The following is a 19,679-nucleotide window of genomic DNA, read 5'->3' as shown; positions in this document are numbered from 1 at the left end:
TACTGTATTTGTTTATTATGACAAATCCTCAAGATGGCATTTACATTATTAACATTCTTTCTGTGAGAGGGATCCACGGATAGAAAGACTTGTGACTTTGTATATTGTGACTAAATATTGCCATCTAGTGTATTTGTTGAGCTTTCAGTAAATGATACTGCAGCCATTCAACCCAAATGCATGATGGGAAGTGGAACCATGACTGTGCGTAGTGCTACCAATTGATATATCTTCTCTGCGTTGGGAAATAACATAAGGTGTTGAGAAAAAGATCAATTGCTACCTTGCTTCCCCACATTGCTTCCCTTGATATTTGTACTTGCAGGGAGAGGGATTGTAAGGCTTTAGCCTATTAAAAAAAGGCTCCAAAGGCTGCCAAAATTCACTCTACTCATTTTACGCTGCCTTTTATCTCTCTAAATGGGTAAAACAGCGCCATTACAGATTGAGCGCGACAATGCGTGAGTGGGTCGTGCAACGTATGCATTAATTGCGTTAAATATTTAACGTGATACATTTTTAAAAAATTAATTACCGCCGTTATCAGGATAAATTTGATAACCCTACCTTAAGCTTAAACTAAAGACTCTGGATTAGTGTAACATATTATGTCTGTAAGGTTAAATACAATTTGAAAAGATTTAATTAAAAAATATAAATATATATTAAAAAAAGGCATGGCCGATATTTTTTTGCCGATTCCGATACTTTGAAAATGACGTGATCGGACCTGATCGATCGGCATCACATCTCTAATTTAGACTCAAATGTCACAAAAAAAGGATTGCTAAAATCAAAGTTTTTTAAAATAAAAAATTAAGTGTTAAAATGCAAATATTTGAGTCTCAAATATTTTTTCGCATTCAAAAACTTTTTTCAATTATTGAATTTTTTTTTTTTTTTGATTGAAGTGATTTTCTTTTGAAAATATATATATATTTGGTTTGAAGCAACTTATTTTTTGATTGAATAACAAAGACACAAATGTCCTCGCCAAAATGTGTCCCAAACGCAAAACAACATTACTTCAATTAAAAAAAAAGTTGCTTCAACCCAAAAAAATTGACTTGACAAAAAAAAAAAAATTCAAAGAAAAATAGCTTTCAAATGCATTTTTATGAGTTTCAAATTTATTTTTGCATTCACTTTTTTTTTTGATTGAAGTGACTTTTTTTTTTGAAAACATATATTTTGATTGAACTTTTTTTTTTGATTGCTGAAGCAACTTTTTTTTTTTTTGCTCGAATAATGAAGACACAAATCTAATTCCATATGTCTCCGCCCAGGTGATTCAATTTTTGACTGGGGTAACTACATTGGCACAACACCGGCAGGCGTACCATATTCAATGGATGACGATCTTGGCGAAAAGTATAGCTGTCCTAAGCAGCCTGATTTAGAATTACCCTCAAGAATGATGGGAAACAAAAAAACGCTCATTTCCAACTTATTATTATAAATATTCTTGTAAGCTAATTTTATTGCTGACACTGCGTTTTGGGGTCATCAAAATGTTGAGTGCCCCCTGCCCCAAAAGTCAAGCTTCGCCGATGCGCCCAAATAAGCCTGCTATTGACAGCCATGTACGTCCAAATTTCCTAATCATTTTCAATGGCAGAAAAACCTGTGTGGATGTGATCTTTGACCAAAAACTTACCATCATAGCCCATTCAACTGGCACTCATGTAAGTCCATGCCATTAATAGCAATGCAAAAGGACGTGTCCCCGAAATGTCCCCAAATAAACAGGAAGTGACCTGATATGAACAGGACGTGTCCCCCTAATGTCCCCAAAACAAAAGGAAGTGGAAGTGAACCATCGTAATTTCTTCAGAAATTGCAGTTTTCTAGTTCGAAATAAACGTCATACATAGGCAGACACGGAATAAAATATTCATTTTTTAACCATTCACTTTGTCTTTATTTGGATTCCTCAGGTATACATTTTTAAAGTTCTACAGAACTAATAGAAATGACAAAAAATATTTTATGTTACAAATAATGTAGAAGGAAAAAAGTCCATTTGTCAACATATGGTCCTTGATAAATGAACATTTTAACTTCTCAACAAGTTAACATCATATGTATAGTACGCTCGACTCCAGCACCCCTTTGATCCCCATGAGGATAAGCGGTACAAAAGGTGAACGAATGGATGAGAAAGGTTAAATTGTATATGACGACACGTCGGAGTTGTTGGAATAAATGTTGGATATTAGCCGGTCCTGAAAGTCGTAGGTCAGTTTTTCAGCGAAGACTATCTTTGCTGGGGGTTCTGGGATGACTGTCCTCTCTCTGCCATCAGGGAGTAAATAAACACAACAGATTTATCAGCGGTGAGAAATTCTGTATTTAAATTGAATCACATGATTTAATGACGAGTTGTGATTTTTTGTGTCACATTGTATTACAAATTTAGTCTTTTTTTAATTAACACAAATAAAGATAATGCAAGAGTGTATTCTCTGCAAATTTGGATGCAAATGCATACTTTGATCATATATATTTTTAAATTATTTCATACAGTGCTACTATTATTTTATGATTTATCTACAGTGTATCACAAAAGTGAGTACACCCCTCGCGTTTATGGAGAAATTTATATCTTTTCAGGGGACAACACTGAAAAAAATGAAACTTTGACACAATGAAAAGTAGTCTGTGTGCAGCTTATACTAGTCCTTCCTAACAGGCTAACTCCCCTCCTCTTCAATCTCTGCAGCAATGCTGACAGCACTCCTGCGACTATCTTTCAAAGAAAGCATTTGGATGTGACGCTCAACACGTGCGCTCAGCTTCTTTGGACGACCAACCCGAGGCCTGTTCTGAGTGGACATGCTCTTTTAAAACGCTGGATGATCTTAGCCACTGTGCTGCAGCTCAGTTTCAGGGTGTTGGCAATCTTCTTGTAGCCTTGGCCATCTTCATGTAGAGCAACAATACGTCTTTGAAGATCCTCAGAGAGTTCTCTGCCATGTGGTGCCATGTTGGAACTTTCAGTGACCAGTATTAGGGGCAGTTTACATGGCGACTCTGCGACACAAAGACGCAATGACTGAGTAGCGGAATTGCCTCGCTTGCATAAGGTGTCGGCGAAGATGAAAAATTCTGAATCCTGCCTCGAAAGTGGAAGAATTCGATTGCGGGGGATTGAGGGGGGGATTGCTTCGCATGCATATCAAAGGCTACTGCCGCGCCGGATCCGCGCCGATAACGTCAGCACTAGTACAAGTCACATTGGGCGTGCGCAGCGGTGCTATTTAACATTAAAAATTGCAAATGGCGGAACGTCAGCTTTAATTTACTGTTTTGATAATATTTTAAAATTTAAATATGTCTACTGTTTCCATTTTTGCGCCTTTTGGAGCAAAAGGAAAATGCCATTGCTTCGAATGGGCGGGCATGTTTTCTTCCGGGCTGAGGAGCCCCGTGGGGTCAAAGTGCATCATTCGCTGTCGCCTTGTAAATCTGCACTGCCCCCTAGGGCTTGGCTTGAATACTACATCGTTTTCATGCGCAATTGCGACATTGTTCGAATGGAAACGAAACCATGTAAATGCACAATTGAAATTTTTCGTCTTCTCAGAGAGTCACCATGTAAACGGCCCCTTAGAGAGTGTGAGAGCTGCACTACAAATTTGAACACACCTGCTCCCTATGCACACCTAGACCTAGTAACACAAACGAGTCACATGACATTTTGGAGGGAAAATGACAAGCAGTACTCAATTTGGACATTTAGGGATGTAGTTTCTCAGGGGTGTACTCACTTTTGTTGCCAGGGGTTTAGATATTAATGGCTATATTTTAAGTTATTTTGAGGGGGAAATAAATTAACTCTATTATATAAGCTGCACACAGACTACTTTTCATTGTGTCTTAAAGTGTCATTTTGTCAGTGTTGTCCCATGAAAAAATATACTTAAATATCTGCAGAAATGCTAGGGGTGTACTCACTTTTGTGATACACTGTATGTAACAAAAATTCATTACATATGCTACGATAATTTGCACACTTTTTCACCTCTCGAATGCTCACAGGAAAAATACTTCACAACAGCTATTGACAACAATAATCAGTCTGACTTCATGCAAGCTTCAATGGAATGAAGAAGCTTCTCATTTATTGCTTGCACACTTTTTGTGTAAAACAGAAACAGGAGTATGTCTCACTGGATATCACACTTGGCCATCTACTCTAGTGTACTTATCTGCTCTGCTTGTGTACATATGTTGCATTATGGATGACTTGAGCTAACAATGCGGACATTCAAAACGGTTGCCACTCAGCACGTGCCATGCGATCCCTTAGATATGTAGGCCAAATAAACAAAGTCTGGCATCTTACCCTAGCTCCAGAAACTTGTTCTTTGCGCGATCCTCTACTTCCAATCTTATAGCGCTTTTCTGAAAGTAAACATAAAATAAATGTAACTCACAGCAAGAATGATTCAAAGACTTGAATTGCAAATGTGCCCCGTTGAAGGGTATTGTTATGGAATTGAAAAATAATAACTGAACCTGTGATATTTTGCCACAAAAACATGCAGTTTCATGACAGCGACAAAATGAGGAAAGCTGACAATGCACTGTCTATACCAAATATGGCAGTAAATGTTGTGTAGGTCGGGAACACACCTCTAATTTCTGTACTGAAAGTCCGACCTGCATCAGAGTTAGCGTAACATTAATCTGTGCGAATTTGTTGAACTTGAGGAGGAAGCTGCTTTGAGAGAAATATTCAGTGTTTTTTACTGTTAATGTGAATTAAACTGTAAGAAATGTAGTGAATCAAGGTTTACCCCCTTCTCCTATTTCTCATTTTTATTTTATTTATGTGGTCAAAAGCAGCCTAAAGGAGCTTTCATTTTTTTGTTGAGTTTGGCTGTGCTTGTGGACAAAAGCAGTAGTGTTTTACCCGGAAGGCTCCATTTTTTATTTTATTTTTTTAAATTTTTGTTATTCCCTGACTAAGACGTTTATTTGTTATATGGCGGAAAACACTCAGGTGACTTGAAGTGCCGCTATGAGACCCCCAAATTTCACAATTGTCCTATATGCATGTGTGATACATCATTGGAAAGCTTAAAATCTCAATTTTCTGGGGGAAGAAAATTTTTGAACAGGAGGGCAATTTAAAAAAAAAAAAAAAAAAAATGTATATATATATATTTTTTTCTTTTTCTAAACAGCGAAACCCTAACTGGAGGTGAGAGCATATTTAAAGATGCCATGATTTTAACGAGATATTATCGCGTACTTGCCTTGTTTCGATCCAAATACTCCATGTATCACTGAGTGTCAAGACACAGATGTGAATGGCCACAGATGGATTTCTGGGGGATTTTATGGGTGAAACATGGTCATATAACAAGGGTCGTGATGCAAAAATCGAAGCCTCAAGGAGTGGTAGAGATTTTCGTTTACAAATATTTACACTTTTACACGTTTTTTTTCCCAATTTTTCTTTGTTTGGATCGATTATTTATCATCTAACATATCGGAGAAAATGCGACAGTAACAAAAATATACAATTAAGCGATAGTTATGAGGTAGTTATGCGTGACTTTTTTACAGACGCCATTTTTTTCATTGTGACGTAATTTGTTTAAAATTTTAAAATATGCGAGTGAACAATTTTTTAAAGTTTTTTTTTTTTTTAAACAAAATATTAGACATCAATTTATGATTCGAGGTTAAAAATGACATTGTGAATAATACATATAATTAATTACCTTCGTTTTATGGCTGGGTTAAAACAAAAGCCGTTGCGCGACGTCTGTAAAACGGGAGTTTTCCGGGTAAAACGGACAAATTAAAAATAGTTCGGGGGCTTAATGCACCATGAATCTGCTATGACAGCATATAGACATATTGTTAAATCGAACACAACAGTTGTTTTGGCTTAAAATACAGCAGTTTCTTTTAAAGAGGAGTGCAAGAGCAGAAACTGCTTTTTCAGTCTTGTCTGTGTTTTCCGCCATATTTAATTTATTTAGACAGACAATTTTGAGTGGTATTAACTTAAGACAAATGATTATTTTTTGCATTCCTGGATACTTAAGAGATGATTAACAAGTTTGTATTTTTTTTAATGTAAATATAATTTGCAATGCAATTTAAAATGCAATTTAAATTTGCGAATAAAATCCAGACATTTCTTATGGACGTTTTCAAAATGTTTTAGTACTTTTTGAAAACAAAGGTTTGAATCGAACGGTGTATCAACTGAACCAACACATATGCACTGCAAAAACCCACCTCCTTAAAACTTTGGGGGGGGGGGGGGGGGGGGGAGATAAATAAATAAATTACATTTCCCTGTTTTCAATGTAAATCTTCGAGAAATAAATGAAATTATCTGCTAGTGCCTCGAATACATTTTACTGAGATTTTTCAAAATAAGCTTATTTTCAGTTAGATATATTTTCTTAACAGACTTATTTTATGCAAAACGTTTGTATATTTAATCTTAAAAAATAATACTAGTTTGTCAGAAATGTTATTAATTCAAGAATAGATATTGTTCAAAACACTACTTGAAAGCATTTTTTCTTGATTTAGGTTAAAAATGACCAGCTTTTAGCTGGAGATGTATGGGCTTAATAAGAACAAATAGCAATATTTACTAGGGCTGTCAAACAATTTAAATTTTTAATCGAGTTAATTACAGCTTAAAAATTAATTAATCGTAATTAATCGCAATTCAAACAATATATAAAATATGCCATATTTTTCTGTAAATTATTGTTTGAATGGAAAGATAAGACACAAGACGGATATATACATTCAACATATGGTACATAAGTACTGTATTAGTTTATTATAACAATAAATCAACAAGATGGCATTAACATTAATAACATTCTCTTAAAGCGATCCATGGATAGAAAGACTTGTAGTTCTTAAAAGATAAATGTTAGTACAAGTTATAGAAATTTTATACTAAAACCCATCTTAATGTTTTTGTTTTATTAAAATTTGTAAAAAAAAATTCAATCAAAAAATAAACTAATAGCTCGCCATTGTTGATGTCAATAATTACACCATGCTCACTCATGGTGCTGAAAGCCATAAAATCAGTTGGACCCAAGCACCAGCAGAGGGCGCCAAACACAAAAAAACAAGTAACAAGCGGACATTACAATCTGCTGTCATTTTAATTTGTTTGAGCGGGGCATGTGCGTTAATTGCGTCAAATATTTTAACGTGATTAATTTAAAAAAATAATTACCGCCCGTTAACGCGATAATTTTGAAAGCCTTAATATTTACCAAAAGTCAGTGGAAGAAAATGTCGCATTCATCTGTTAACCAGCCTTTGCACTCAAAACAAGATGGAGAAAATTATTTGACTAGATTTAATTTAAAAAATATGTCAGATTAAGACGTTATACTGTCAATTTGCAGTTTGAAAGTATCAGTCAATATTTATTATATATATATATATATATATATATATATATATATATATATATATATATATATATTCAATGTATATTATATATTTATTTTGCATTTATCATTTAGCCCAGGGGTAGGCAAACCGGTCCTCGAGGGCCGCAGTGGGTCCTGGTCTTTGTTCCAACTGACCCAGCACAGATAGTTTAACCAATGCGGTTTCAGCAGAAATGAGAAGCACCTGACTGCAATCGACTGATTGCACTTGTAAAACAGCAGATTGGTGAAAAGGTGTCCTCTTAATGGGTTGCAACAAAAACCCGCACCCACTGCGGCCCTTTGTGGAATAGTTTGCCCACCCCTGATTTAGCCTATCAATTAATTAGGTTCTTATTGGTGAGAAATGTTGCCCTAACCGCTGTTCACCTAATCTGTTCGGTCTTATTAATGTCCCCATACCTGTCAACCCGAGGCCGTTGGCAATCTTACAAATAGTGACGTCTGCCCTTACAAATTGGTGACTAATCTTACAATGTCGTATATAGCGTGCAATATGAAACAAAAATAAAACTCAATTTTTAAAATAATATGAATTTATTGGTAATATTGTCACATACAACCTGGTGCAATCAAAGAACAATCAATATCTTCAGCTATATCATGATTACTAAAATTTAACAGTGACTTTTGTTATAACTGTATGTAGCATTTTTCGCAATTTTTATTATGTCTTGATGGCTGCACTTCATGGCACTTCAGCTCACAATTCAGTTTGACTTGAAGAGTTCGTTAGTGTGTCTAATTATAAATTAAAATGTTAATTGATAAAATTAACTTACCGATGCAATCTTTGAGTCAGGGAACATTTCTTTTGCTAATTCTGAGAAGTGATAAGCAATAGTTGCGGGAAAATTGTGTTCGGCAACAGACTGGCAGAATAAAATCTCCGCTTTCGTCACTTTTCATTCTGCAGACTTCATCTTTATGACCAGTGTTGTTAATCTTACTTTTAAAAAGTAATTAATTAGTTACAAATTACTTGTCCCAAAAAGTATTTGAGTTAGTAACCCAGTTACCTGAAGGTAAGAGTAATTAGTTACTTGGTTACTAGTTACTTTCATGTTTTTTTTTTCCATTAAAAAAATAACAAACAAAAAAACATAGTAACCTTTGCTATGTTTGGAAATCGTTTAATATTGTGAATCAACTGTTAAAGTTATTAAATTTGCTACCGTTTTTGCATTAGTTCCCTTCTGTCTACTTTCAACATGTGAAAGTTTTAAAACTGTTTCATCATTTAAAGATAGATTCAAGTCAAGATTTTGCCGATTTAGGAGTATTTTAGATAAAAAGTTCCTTAAATTCGCAAGGAAGGTTCACTACAACAGAGCCTTTCTGAGAAGTCTACTGCTTCAAAATGGTTGCTGTTTATTAACGCCGTCTGTCGTTTCGCATGTAGTTCTATAAGCATTTGATATCTAGGCGTAGATTGTAGGCTGTTGGCTACAGTCAGGAAATTTTGGATCCAACTAGCCTAGCATCACGTTTGCTACAGCGTCACAACAATCTTCTCTCTCAGTGTCTCAGACTTTTCTCGCATCATTCAACCAACGTAGTAATGCATCGTGACGCACATTGTCTCGTTGCCGAAACAGTGACAAAATCCAAACGGAGAAAAAAAAACGGAATGCACAAAAAAAGTACAGATTCTGAACGTACGGCGTACACATTTAAAAATCAGTGCTCACTTGAACAAATTACGCTGGAACCGTACAACTTGACAGGTATGTATTAATGTCCCGTCCCCAGCAAAAAGTATAGGTGCAGGTTATGGTGTTATATCATCCCAGCCAATATTGAGACCAAACTTAAGCCCTTGTGTACACAGATGAATTGGTGTGCACGTTGCAATGACTTTTCTATGTCTACTTGTGTTAAGGTTTACCCGAATTTGCGCACCGCTGCGCAGCGTGCTGTCGTTCAACATGGCACTGTATTGCCAGCACCAGCCCACCTCCCCCACAAAGGCCTGCTTGGACGAGGGTGGAGGTGCGTGCGGCGCTGCCCTCCATAGGTAAGCCAAGTTGCTCTGGGCCTCCGGGGACCAGGGACCTGGTCCCACGTACTGCGGAGAATGAACCCTCCTTGGACGGTAGTTGCCAATACCGTTTGGACCTCAATGGATGGAGAAAGAAAAGACACATAATTACACTGGGTTCTTATTCAGGAATAAGTGGAATTAAAAAGAAATGAATAATCTAAATACTAAAAAATTTAACCCAGGGGTCAGCAACTCACAGCTCTAGAGCCACATGCGGCTCTTTAGTACTGCCCTGGAGCGTTTTCAAAAATGTTTGAAAATGGAAAAAGATGGAAAGTCAAAAATGTTAATATTTTTTAGTTTTAACCCTTAGATGCACAAGTTACTGGACCCTACACTCTTCCATAAGTGGGTCAAAAATGACCCATATTAGAACCAATGTGTTTCAAAAATGACCCATATTAGAACCAATGTGTTTTTATGCCATTTTGGTGAAGAAGAAGAATCACTTGTATATTAATTAGTATGATATTTAGGGCCACACTAGAATGATTTCATGCTTGAAATACAGTGCCTTGCAAAAGTATTCGGCCCCCTTGAATCTTGCAACCTTTCGCCACATTTCAGGCTTCAAACATAAAGATATGAAATTTAATTTTTTTTGTCAAGAATCAACAACAAGTGGGACACAATCGTGAAGTGGAACAACATTTATTGGATAATTTAAACTTTTCTAACAAATAAAAAACTGAAAAGTGGGGCGTGCAATATTATTCGGCCCCTTTACTTTCAGTGCAGCAAACTCACTCCAGAAGTTCAGTGAGGATCTCTGAATGATCCAATGTTGTCCTAAATGACCGATGATGATAAATAGAATCCACCTGTGTGTAATCAAGTCTCCGTATAAATGCACCTGCTCTGTGATAGTCTCAGGGTTCTGTTAAAAGTGCAGAGAGCATTATGAAAACCAAGGAACACACCAGGCAGGTCCGAGATACTGTTGTGGAGAAGTTTAAAGCCGGATTTGGATACAAAAAGATTTCCCAAGCTTTAAACATCTCAAGGAGCACTGTGCAAGCCATCATATTGAAATGGAAGGAGCATCAGACCACTGCAAATCTACCAAGACCCGGCCGTCCTTCCAAACTTTCTTCTCAAACAAGGAGAAAACTGATCAGATATGCAGCCAAGAGGCCCGTGATCACTCTGGATGAACTGCAGAGATCTACAGCTGAGGTGGGAGAGTCTGTCCATAGGACAACAATCAGTCGTACACTGCACAAATCTGGCCTTTATGGAAGAGTGGCAAGAAGAAAGCTATTTCTCAAATATATCCATAAAAAGTCTCGTTTAAAGTTTGCCACAAGCCACCTGGGAGACACACCAAACATGTGGAAGAAGGTGCCCTGGTCAGATGAAACCAAAATTGAACTTTTTGGCCACAATGCAAAATTATATGTTTGGCGTAAAAGCAACACAGCTCATCACCCTGAACACACCATCCCCACTGTCAAACATGGTGGTGGCAGCATCATGGTTTGGACCTGCTTTTCTTCAGCAGGGACAGGGAAGATGGTTAAAATTGACGGGAAGATGGATGCAGCCAAATACAGGAACATTCTGGAAGAAAACCTGTTGGTATCTGCACAAGACCTGAGACTGGGACGGAGATTTATCTTCCAACAGGACAATGATCCAAAACATAAAGCCAAATCTACAATGGAATGGTTCAAAAATAAGCTTATCCAGGTGTTAGAATGGCCAAGTCAAAGTCCAGACCTGAATCCAATCGAGAATCTGTGGAAAGAGCTGAAGACTGCTGTTCACAAACACTCTCCATCCAACCTCACTGAGCTCGAGCTGTTTTGCAAGGAAGAATGGGCAAGAATGTCAGTCTCTCGATGTGCAAAACTGATAGAAACATACCCCAAGCGACTTGCAGCTGTAATTGGAGCAAAAGGTGGCGCTACAAAGTATTAACGCAAGGGGGCCGAATAATATTGCACGCCCCACTTTTCAGTTTTTTATTTGTTAAAAAAGTTTACATTATCCAATAAATTTTGTTCCACTTTACGATTGTGTCCCACTTGTTATTGATTCTTGACAAAAAATTAAAATTTTATATCTTTATGTTTGAAGCCTGAAATGTGGTGAAAGGTTGCAAGGTTCAAGGGGGCCGAATACTTTTGCAAGGCACTGTATCTTTATGATTCAATTAATATTTAAAAAAAAAAAAAAAAAAAACAGCAATAGACTTCAGACTTCCTTGTATTTTATCATCAATGATGAAGAGCTCCCATGCATCTTTTTAGTGAGACAGCGGTGCTAAGCCCTTGTGGAGGCACTGACCGATTTCTGAGGATATTGTGGCTCTGTGTTCTGCCATGGGTGGGAGGTAATTCTCTCTAGTAAGAGCCCTACCAACTCATTCTGTTGGCCATGATTTGGACACTTTCTTCTTCAGAGGACACATATGTGGAATCTTATGAGTCAGATTGATCCTGTTCAGTTGGATTTCCAGGTGGACAACTGCCACTGCCACCTGGACAATAGTCTGGGTCCTCATCAGACATTTCGGACACTTGAGTCCAACCCCGTCACTGCCTCTCCATCATCCAACATCTGTAGGACCATTTCAGCTGTAAATCTAGCACAAATCCGATTTTTTCGTGTTTTTCCGACTCGACTGAACGGGAAAAGTTGCATAAAAATGGACCATTTTCAAATTCGATCCAGGTCACTTTCGTTTGTGGTAAAAATCTCATCCGGGCCAAATTTTTTCCAGAATGTGGCTGCGGTCCGAACTGTAAAGTCCCCCAAATTGGAATTCATGCAGCAATTAACATCAGCAAAGAGCGAGATCGACAGGGTGCTACGGTAGCGATGCAGCTGTGCATTAGCGTTTGCGCCTAGCTTGAACGTGGCTTTTGAAGAAGGAGCGGGCTTGATAACAGTCATAAAGAAATAAAAGTGGTTGATTAAGCCTGACAATGCTCGGTTTTCTCTCTGCTCCAATGCTCTTGCGCATGCGGGCCAGTTTTCTCAGCACATCTCGGACTGCGAATTACAGCGCATGTGTGATACTTGTACAGGCTCAATGGACAAAGGCAGTCTGAATGGTTACGCCAAAAAAAACAGATATGACAAAAAAATCGAAATTGTGCATTAGGACCAGCGGTATGAACCTAGCCTTAGTTAGCTAGCTAGTTAGGAAGTAGGTTAATTTGTTGATAAATAATAATGACTCATGAAAGACACACACACAAAATACTATATGGACATAATACTTACAGTACACGTATCAGCTCTTGCTGTGTAAAATAATCTTCTCAAGGGATGTCACTTTTTACATACCTAGTCTGTGTGGTCCAGGGTAAATGTATTCCTGACAGCCAAAGTTGATAAGAATGAAAGATTCCCATTGGATTCCATAGAAAATGCATAGGGTCATTTTTGACCCACTTGTAGAAGCTTAGGGTAGTATTACAAAAATGACAATTTCTTCAAATGTATAAAAAGTTCATCAAACATTTGAATGGCATTAGCCTATATCAAAAACATGTTTTTTGAGGAATACCTGGAATATGAACTGGTAATTTTTCATTCCGGAGATATCTCAAGAAAAACAACCTCACCGGGTCGTTTTTGACCCACTTATGCATCCAAGGGTTAATATGGTTTCAGTAGGGCAAATATGAGACAAACATTCTTCTAATGCATTAATATTGTAATGAAGTTAAACTTGAAGCGGCATTTTACAGCAGTAATCACGTGTTGCGTCACTCTCTATAAGATGCATTGATGGGTAAATAAACATTTACCCTTTCGGAGTATAAGTATAGACATTCTGTCTCTCATGTTTGAGGTTTACCCTTGTTAACAATTACAGGCCTCTCTAATGTTTTGAGGTGGGAGAACTTGCACAATTAGTGGTTGACTAAATACTTATTTGCCCCAGTCATTTTGATAGTAGGCAGATATAGTTAATATTGATGCATACAGCATGTGTTGCCTTATTTATAAAATATATATAAGGCTTTAATTTTGTGGCTCCAGACATTTTTATTTCTATGTTTTTTTTTTTTCTCGACATTTTCAGTTGCCGACCCCTGACCTAACCGGATAAATTACATTTGGACAAAAATTGACCTCTTTTTATCAAACTACTTACCACTAATATAACTATGATAATCAGAAACAGTGTTTAATGCCATTACAAAAAATGAAGTTTGACAAGTGAAATAATGACATTTGCTTATAAACGCATCTCTCTAAAATAATATGTTAATATTTTCTTGATAAAGGCCTTCTGCCAAATCCGTTACCTCTAATAAAAACACGACCATAGGCACCAACATTTGTAAAAATATATAACACCATATTTGAAATAGTATCATTAACAAACCACATATTGACGTATACAGTTGTAAAAAGACCAATTTAAAAATTCACTGGTAAGGTTATATACAGTGGGGAGAACAAGTATTTGATACACTGCCAATGGGAAAACCCATATATCATGTAAATAATTTCAGCATTTGTATAAGACAGTTTGAATTACAGTATTTAGCTATGAATTACCTGTAAAAAGAATCTGTCCTGTCCCAGCACCTTTTTTTTTCTTTTTGCTCTTCTCCATGTTGGCCTCCTAGTGCTGGTTATTTAAGTTTGCAACAGGCGCAGGAAGCGGGGGCTTCGTGTGGGTCCACGGGTCAGAGCCGCGGTTGTCATGGGAACCGGGCTGCTGTTGGCCTAGTTTACCTTGTGACGACGGGGGAAGTGAGGACTTTACACATCAAAGTTAAGAAACGTAAACAAACAGAATGGCTCAATTAACTTCGTCGTCATATTTAGCGTTGAAAAGCATTTGTTGTAATCACACAATTAGAGAATGGTGTTTAACATAAAAATGTATGCTGTAGTTCGGTTCCGAATTTGACCGCTAGATAGAGCTAAAGCATCCTTTGTGCCTAGACTGAAATGAACCTCTCTTCATTCCAGCAGTGTAAAGTTAACAGAGGAACGACAACCTCCAAACGGGAAATGACAGGTAATGTTTTTACAGTAAAATAAATAACCTTTCGATTAGTACTCGAAGAGGTTTCAGACTGTGCTTCCCAGTGACGTCGTTAGGCCTATTTTAGGGGGGCTTCAGCCCCCCTAAAATATTTTTAAGCCGCCCTAAATAATTTGTTGTTGTTTTAATAAAAAAAAAAAAAAAAATTAAGCCCCCCTAAATAATTTGTTGTTTTAATTAAAAAAAAAAAAAAAAAGAAAAGAAAAGAAAAGAAAAGAAAAGAAAAGAAAAAAATACCAAAAAAAAAAAAAAAATGCTGACATTTTCACCACAGGCGGAGTTTGACTTTTGGGGCAGGGGAGGGGCATTAGCGGATTTTAAGGGGGGGGTAGCCCCCCCTCCCCGATGGCCCAAAAGTGTCATAGCATTTAATTGACCTATATATATATATTAGGGCTGTCAAATGATTAAAAATTTTAATCGAGTTAATTACAGCTTGAAAATTAATTAATCGTACTTAATCGCAATTAATCGCAATTCAAACCATCTATAAAATATGCCATATTTTTCTGTAGATTATATATATATTCTGTAAAATAAATTGTTGGAAAGATAAGACACAAGATGGATATATACATTCAACATACGGTACATAAGGACTGTATTTGTTTATTATAACAATAAATCAACAAGATGGCATTAACATTATAAACATTCTGTTAAAGCGATCCATGGATAGAAAGACTTGTAGTTCTTAAAAGATAAATTTTAGTACAGGTTATAGAAATTTTATATTAAAACCCCTCTTCATGTTTTCGTTTTAATCAAATTTGTAAAATTTTCAATCAAAAAATAAACTAGTAGTCCGCCATTGTTGATGTCAATAATTACTTACACAATGCTCATGGGTGCTGAAGCACCCAAGCGCCAGCAGAGGGCGGCAAAACTCCATAAAACACAATTAACAAGTGGGCATTTCACTCTACTGACATTTAAATCTGTCTGAGCGGGACATGTGCATTAATTGCGTCAAATATTTTAACGTGATTAATTTAAAAAATTAATTAACGCCCGTTAACGCGATAATTTTGACAGCCCTAATATAAATATATATATATATATACATATATATATATATATATATATATATATATACAGTGCCCTCCATAATTATTGGCACCCCTGGTTAAATGTGTTTTTTAGCTTCTAATATTTTTTTTTCATTCAAATAATATGGGACCTTAATGGAGAAAAAGAGAAAAATCCAACCTTCGATACAAGTGCATTTATTCAGTGGGGAAAAAGTCCCACATAAAGAAATAATTATTTGACATCAAATAATGTGTGTCACAATTATTAGCACCCCTGGTGTTAATATTTTGTACAACCCCCTTTTGCCAACAAAACAGCACCTAATCTTCTCCTATAATGTTTCACAAGATGGGAAAAGACAGAAAGAGGGATCTTCAGCCATTCCTCTTTGCAGAATCTCTCTAAATCCCAGACCTAGTGATGACCCATCTTCAGCTTTCGGGCAGAGGGCAACAGATCTTGATTTAAAATGTCCTGGTATTTCAAAGCATTCATGATGCCATGCACCCTAACAAGGTTCCCAGGGCCTTTGGAAGCAAAACAGCCCCACAGCATCACTGACCCACCCCCATACTTCACAGTGGGTATGAGGTGCTTTTCAGCATCTTTCGATGACCAGACCCATTTAGAGTGTTTGATTCCAAAAAGCTCAATCTTGGTCTCGTCTGACCAAAGCACACGGTCCCAGTTGAAGCCCCAATACCGCTTGGCGAACTCCAGACGTTTGCGTTTATGATTGTGAGTGAGGAAAGGTTTTCTCCGTGTATGCCTCCCAAATAGGTTGTTGGTGTGTAGACAGCACCTCATACCCACTGTGAAGTATGGCGGTGGGTCAGTGATGCTGTGGGGCTGTTACGCTTCCAAAGGCCCTGGGAACCTTGTTCGGATGCATGGCATCATGAATGCTTTGAAATACCAGGATATTTTCAATCAAAATCTGTTGCCCTCTGCCCGAAAGCTGAAGATGGGTCGTCACTGGGTCTTTCAGCAAGAAAATGACCCTAAACATATGGCCAAATCTACACAAATGGTTCACCAGACACAAAATCAAGCTCCTCACATGGCCATCTCAGTCCCCAGACCTTAATCCCATTGAAAACCTGTGGGGTGAGTTGAAGAGGAGAGTACAGAGGAGAGGACCCAGGTCTCTGGATGATTTAGAGAGATTCTGCAAAGAGTAATGGCTGAAGATCCATCTTTCTGTCTTTTACCATCTTGTGAAACATTATAGGAGAAGATTAGGTGCTGTTTTGTTGGCAAAAGGGGGTTGTACAAAGTATTAACACCAGGGGTGCTAATAATTCTGACACACATTATTTGATGTCAAATAATTATTTCTTTATGTGGGATTTTTTCCCCACTGAAGAAATGCACTTGTATTGAAGGTTGGATTTTTCTCTTTTTTTCCATTAAGGTCCCATATTATTTAGAAAAAAAATATATATTAGAAGCTAAAAAACACATAATTATTGTAAATCAAATAATTATTGAGGGCACTGTATATGTTTTTTTTTTTTTTTTTTTATTCTTTGGGAAAAAAGTGAAAAACATGTCTTATGTATATGGCGGAAAACACTCGGGTGACTTGAAGTTCCGCTCTGAGACACCCAATTTGGCCAAATTTAAAAAAGTGTCCGATATGCATGTGTGATACATCACTGGAAAGCTTAAAATCTCAATTTTCTGGGGGGAAGAAAAATTTTGAACAGGAGGGCATTTTTTTTTTTTTAATGTTTTTTAAACAGCAAAACCCTATCTGGAGGCGAGAGCACGCGAGAGCAGAATTACAGACGCCATGACTTTAACAAAATATTATCGCTTACTTACAGTTTCTTTTAAAGAGGAGTGCAAGAGCAAAAACTGCTTTTCAGTCTTGTCTGTGTTTTCCGCCACATCTTTTCAATACTAAATCTGAATAAATACATTGAACACACACACACACACACACACAAAATTAGGTGGGTGGGGGTGGTGGTTGCGCTACTTCGCGTTTTTTTTTTTTTTTTTTACTTATCGGGGCGGGTTCTGGTCCCCATCAACCGCGAAAAATGAGGCATTACTGTAGTCAGCTGCGCTTGAGAGTCAGGAAAATTACGTAACGTTGATGTAAATATAACACATAAATGTGTTTTTAGAAGTATTTTATTCTTATGTTACGTGCCGTGGGCACAAGCCATTACATCTTATAATAAGAGACTTATAACAAGATGAAAAAATCCGGAACGCATTGAGGTGGCGAGCAGTGTTATTAATCTTACTTTAAAAAAGTAATTAATTACAGTTACAAATTACTTCTCCCAAAAAGTAATTGCGTTAGTAACTCAGTTACCTGAATGTAAAAGTAATTAGTTACTTGACAAAGTAACTGGTGATAATTTTCATGTTTAAAAAAAAAAAAAAAAAACTGCTCACACAATCTGAAGTTTAAAGGGTTTTTGGGACAACAGGGGTATTGCGGATATTGCGATAACTAGATAATAATAATAATAATAACTAGATAATAACCTTTGCTATGTGTGGAAGTCATTTAATGTTGTGAATCAATCGTTAAAGTTTTTAAAATTGCTCCCATTATTGCATTAGTTCCCTTCCGTGTATTTTCGACGTGTAAGTTTTAAAACTGTTTCATCATTTAAAGATAGATTTAAGTTAACGGCGGGTTAATAACGGCGTTATTGTCTTCAGTAGTGAGTAATCTAATTAATTACTTTTCTCATCTTGGCAACGTCGTTACCGTTACTGAGGCGGAAAAGGCGTGCGTTACTATGCGTTACGACGTTGGTTGACTGCCGTGAGAAAATTCAGGAAAAAGACGGACTCACGGAGATGAGGGAGAAGAGCAGGAGTGGGGAGGAGCTAAGGGAGTGTGACGCCGTTGCAAACTCGATGCTACTGCTACTATGCTTGGTGGCTCCAACAATACCTGACTGTAGCCGATAGCCTACAAACTACGCCCACATGATGCTTCAGTAGATATCACATATACACAGAACTACATGCAAATGACAGACACGGCGGCATTAGCAACATATATAATAAAGAACTAGATGTGTTAGTAAACAGCCGCCATCTTAAAGCAGTAGACTTCTCGTGAAGGCTCTGTTGTAGAGAACCTTCCTGGCGAACCTAAGTCACTTTTTATCTAAAATGCTCCTAAATCGGCAAAACTTAACCTAAATCTATCTTTAAATGATGAAACCGTTTCAAAACTTACACATGTCGAACATAGACGGGAGGGAACTAATGCAATAACGGGACCAATTTTAACAACTTTAACAATTGATTCACAACATTAAATGACTTCCACACACAGCAAAGGTTATTATCTAGTTATTAGGGCCCGAGCCCGTGCGAAGGCCCTATTGTTCTGCAAAGGATTACTATTATTTTTTCTTCATGGCAAATGAAAATCGCCAATTTGGAGGACTTAACATGCTCAAAAACTCACCAAAATTTGCACACACATGCGCCTTTGCGAAAATTTCGATAATTTGGTAACGTTGTGAAAGAATGTCACAAAATGGCTCAGTGGCGCCCCCTGGAATTTTTTAACAAGGCCTCTCCATTTAGGTTTTTTCAACATAGAGTGATGAAATTTGGCGAGTCGATATCTTGTGCAAAAATGCAACAAAAAGTCTCTTGCACCCATATTCCAGACCAAACAGGAAATCGGGTATTTTGGATTGAATATTGAAAAACATGGCATTTTTGTCGAAAACCAGGGTGCACGTTTGAGACCATTGCGCCAAGGTAGTTAGTTGGATCCTCCTCAAAATTGGTGAGACTCTTCATGAGACATATGAGATGTTAAGTTATCAAAATGGTGAGTTTTCATTCATGGGCCTGACCTGGGCGGAGTACCAAAGTCGGGTTTATTTGGGGATTAGGGTTAGGGGTTAGGGTTTAGGGTTCACACTCTGCTACTTCTTCTGTGGGAGAAAAAAATACTATGTACTTTTCAATGAAATATATTAGGGATTAATTGGTTCATCTGATGACAGCAGTGAAGAACTGCTTTGACTCATTAAGGCTGTTGCTTCACACTCTGCTACTTCATCTGTAGCAGAAAAAAAGATCCAATGTATTTTTCATCGTGCCAAAGTCGATGGGGTGCCAAAGTCGGACATTT

General features: G+C 37.2%; 1 protein-coding gene across 1 annotated transcript; it reads right to left on the bottom strand.

Moving 5' to 3' along the window:
* Nucleotides 1-1,913: 1,913 nt before the first annotated feature.
* On the bottom strand, nucleotides 1,914-14,418 carry LOC130923817 (uncharacterized protein C4orf45). Its single transcript, XM_057849826.1, has 4 exons — nucleotides 14,023-14,418; nucleotides 9,346-9,575; nucleotides 4,349-4,407; nucleotides 1,914-2,295 (listed from the first exon to the last, which is right to left on the bottom strand). The coding sequence occupies exons 1-4, from the start codon at nucleotides 14,078-14,080 to the stop codon at nucleotides 2,166-2,168; spliced, it is 477 nt and encodes a 158-aa protein (XP_057705809.1). The 5' UTR covers nucleotides 14,081-14,418; the 3' UTR covers nucleotides 1,914-2,165.
* Nucleotides 14,419-19,679: the final 5,261 nt, after the last annotated feature.

Source organism: Corythoichthys intestinalis, chromosome 11 (genome assembly GCF_030265065.1).
Source record: "Corythoichthys intestinalis isolate RoL2023-P3 chromosome 11, ASM3026506v1, whole genome shotgun sequence".
NCBI classification, from domain to species: Eukaryota; Metazoa; Chordata; class Actinopteri; order Syngnathiformes; family Syngnathidae; genus Corythoichthys; species Corythoichthys intestinalis.
The sequence above is the reverse complement of the archived record's forward strand: the minus strand, read 5'-3'. Positions and strand labels throughout refer to the sequence as shown.